Source organism: Hyperolius riggenbachi, chromosome 4, assembly GCF_040937935.1.
Source record: "Hyperolius riggenbachi isolate aHypRig1 chromosome 4, aHypRig1.pri, whole genome shotgun sequence".
NCBI lineage: Eukaryota > Metazoa > Chordata > Amphibia > Anura > Hyperoliidae > Hyperolius > Hyperolius riggenbachi.
In genome coordinates this window covers 123,685,843-123,688,694 of record NC_090649.1, presented here as the reverse complement: position 1 = coordinate 123,688,694, position 2,852 = coordinate 123,685,843, and the positions used below count along the sequence as shown (strand labels likewise).

At 44.4% G+C, this 2,852-nt stretch overlaps 1 protein-coding gene across 1 annotated transcript; it reads right to left on the bottom strand.

The window, feature by feature from the left end:
- Positions 1-1,618: 1,618 nt before the first annotated feature.
- LOC137504701 (oocyte zinc finger protein XlCOF6.1-like) lies at positions 1,619-2,388 on the bottom strand. Its single transcript, XM_068233287.1, has 4 exons — positions 2,348-2,388; positions 2,151-2,250; positions 1,899-2,069; positions 1,619-1,795 (listed from the first exon to the last, which is right to left on the bottom strand). Exons 1-4 carry the CDS (start codon positions 2,386-2,388, stop codon positions 1,619-1,621), a joined length of 489 nt encoding a protein of 162 aa, XP_068089388.1.
- Between the last annotated feature and the right edge of the window lie 464 nt (positions 2,389-2,852).

Below are 2,852 nucleotides of genomic sequence, written 5' to 3'. Positions count from 1 at the left end.
TTAAAATAATACATGCCTCCATAATTAAAACTCACGTATTGTATTTGCCCATATGTCCCGGTTATTACACCGTTAAAATTATGTCCCTATCACAATGTATGGCGACAATATTTTATTTGGAAATAAAGGTGCATTTTTTCCGTTTTGCATCTATCACTATTTACAAGTTTAAAATAAAAAAAATATAGAAATATTTCATCTTTACATTGATGTTTAAAAAGTTTAGACCCTTAGGCCCGGTTCACATTAGCGGTGGCCGTCCGGAATCGCCGTGCCGGAGCCGGACCGCTTGCAGAACGGACGGAACGGACGCACGGCAATAGCAATGAAAGCCTATGCGTCCGTTCACATGCGTCCGTTCTGCCGGACCGGAGCCGGACCGGATCCGGACCGGATCCGGACTCCGGCGTCCGTTCCAACATGCGCTATTTTTTGGTCCGGCTCCTCCGGCAGCCGTATCCGGGGCGGAGCCGGACTGCACCATCCGGCCAATACAAAGTAATGAGAACCGGAGAGCGCACAACACACTGGCTACAAAAACCGGACGTTCTACCCCACTTCCTATGCATTTTGGATGGGGACCACATGGAGTTCACAGAGTGGGGCAGCAGCGATTTCATGCTGGAGCTCTAGGCAGCAACATGTCTGATATAAGTCTGATAACGAGGAGGCGAACAACAGAGAATTCCCAGGTATACGAAAAATGCCTGGATCCATGGTCCCAACTGCAGTCTCTGTATTCACGGATGGTCTCCACACGTCCACCTGTCTCCAACAATGACCCCAGACCCTTCTGCTGACCTCCCAGACCCCAGGTATTTACAGGTTGTTATCTCCTTAACAAACCGGATCCGGACCGCAACCGTGTTCACACCGCACGGAAACCGGATGCAAACGGACCGGATCCGGACCGGATCCGGATAGGAACCGTACGGATCAGGTCCGGTCCGGATACGGTGCGGTCCGGACATCCGGTGCGGTTTTGACAAAACCGCAAGTGTGAACGGGGCCTTAGGTAAATATTTACATGTTTTTCTTTTTTTTTTATTGTAATGTTTTTTTTTTTTTATGTTAAACATTTTATTTGGGTATTTTTGGGAGGGTGGGAGGTAAAGTATAGTTTTATATTGTAATTGTGTGTTGTTTTTAATTTTTTTTAATTTTAGTTGTAGTTTTACTTTTTGGCCACAAGATGGCGGCCATGAGTTTGTTTACATGACGTCACTCTAAGCGTAACACACGCTTAGAGTGACACATCGGGGAGGGAACGGCCAGAAAAAGCACAGCTTCCGAGAGAAGCTGTCGCTTTTTCAGCGGGGGAGAGGAATCTGTGATCGGGCACCATAGCCCGATACATTGATTCCGTGGCTACCGAATCCACGGCCGGGAGTGCGCGTGCACGCGCGCATGGTTCCTGGACGTAGTTTCTACGTCCAGGAACCAAAATAGGTTAAAGCTATAGGCTTGCTATACACCAGCGGTTCTGGATGCTTGTCGGCTTACAGGGGTGAAAAGAGATAATTTGCATATTCAGCGTTGTGCATTGTGGGTAACTACAAATGTTCACTTATAGCTGAATTATTGCAAGTTTCCTTCTGTTTTAAGAAGGCACATTTCATCAAGCATTGCTCAACAACAAGGAAACTGATTTCTGTGCAAAACATTTTCCACACTGACCATACAAATAGGGCTTTTCACCAGTGTGAGTCCTCTCATGTGTAACAAGCAGTGATTTTTGCCAAACACATTTCCCACACTCAGAACATGAATAGTACTTCTTTCCAGTGTGAGATCTCTCATGTGTGACAAGTTGTGATTTCTGTGCAAAACATTCTTCCCCCCCCCCCCTCAGCACAGGAATAGGGATTCTCACCAAGGTGAAATTGCTCAGGCCTGACTAGAAGTGATTTATGAACAAAACATTTCCCCCACTCAGCACAGGAATAGGGATTCTCACCCAGGTGAAATCTCTTAGGCCTGACTAGAAGTGATTTATGAACAAAACATTTCCCACACTCAGCACCTGAATGTGGCTTCTCACCAGTGTGAGATCTTTCATGCCTGACTAACTGTGATTTATGAACAAAACATTTCCCACACTCAGCACATAAATGTGGCTTCTAACCCATGTGAGATCTTTCATGTCTGACAAGTTGTGACTTCTGAACAAAACATTTCCCACACTCAGCACATAAATGCAGTTTATCACCAGTGTGAGTTCTCTCATGTTTGACAAGGTTTCCTTTATGTCTAAAATATTTCCCACACTCAGAACATTTTCACAAAGACATGAAATTGCAACCACAATGAAGTCCTATAATGATCTTAATTAACGATAAATACTTACCTTTCCTTACTCCCATGACAGTATCCTTGGAAATTACCCATCGCCGTATCCTCTCAGTACCCGATGAACGATGGAGAATGTCGCATGCATTTATGCCTGCCCCGACAAACCGTGCCACACACGTCAATCCCTTTCCATCCCTGGACTTACTATAGTAATAGTATAGCAAGTATAGCAATCTTAGGAGCTATTACATCCTCATTCTGCTGCAGAATGTCATTTGCAGACTTTAAAAAAAAAATTTCTTCAAAGTATTTAAAATCGATTCTCTCAAAAACTACAAGGTGTTTTTGATTGTATTTTTCCTCTTGTTCCCACAGTTCTCAAAAAACATTTCCCACACCCAGCACATGACTACAGCTTCTCACCAGTGTAAGATCTCTCCCATATGACAAGTATTGATTTATGGCCAAAACATTTTCCACCCTTCCCCACATGAATAGGGCTTCTCTGCAGTGTGGGACCTCTTGTGTGACAAGAACTGATTTTTCTGCCAAACATTTCC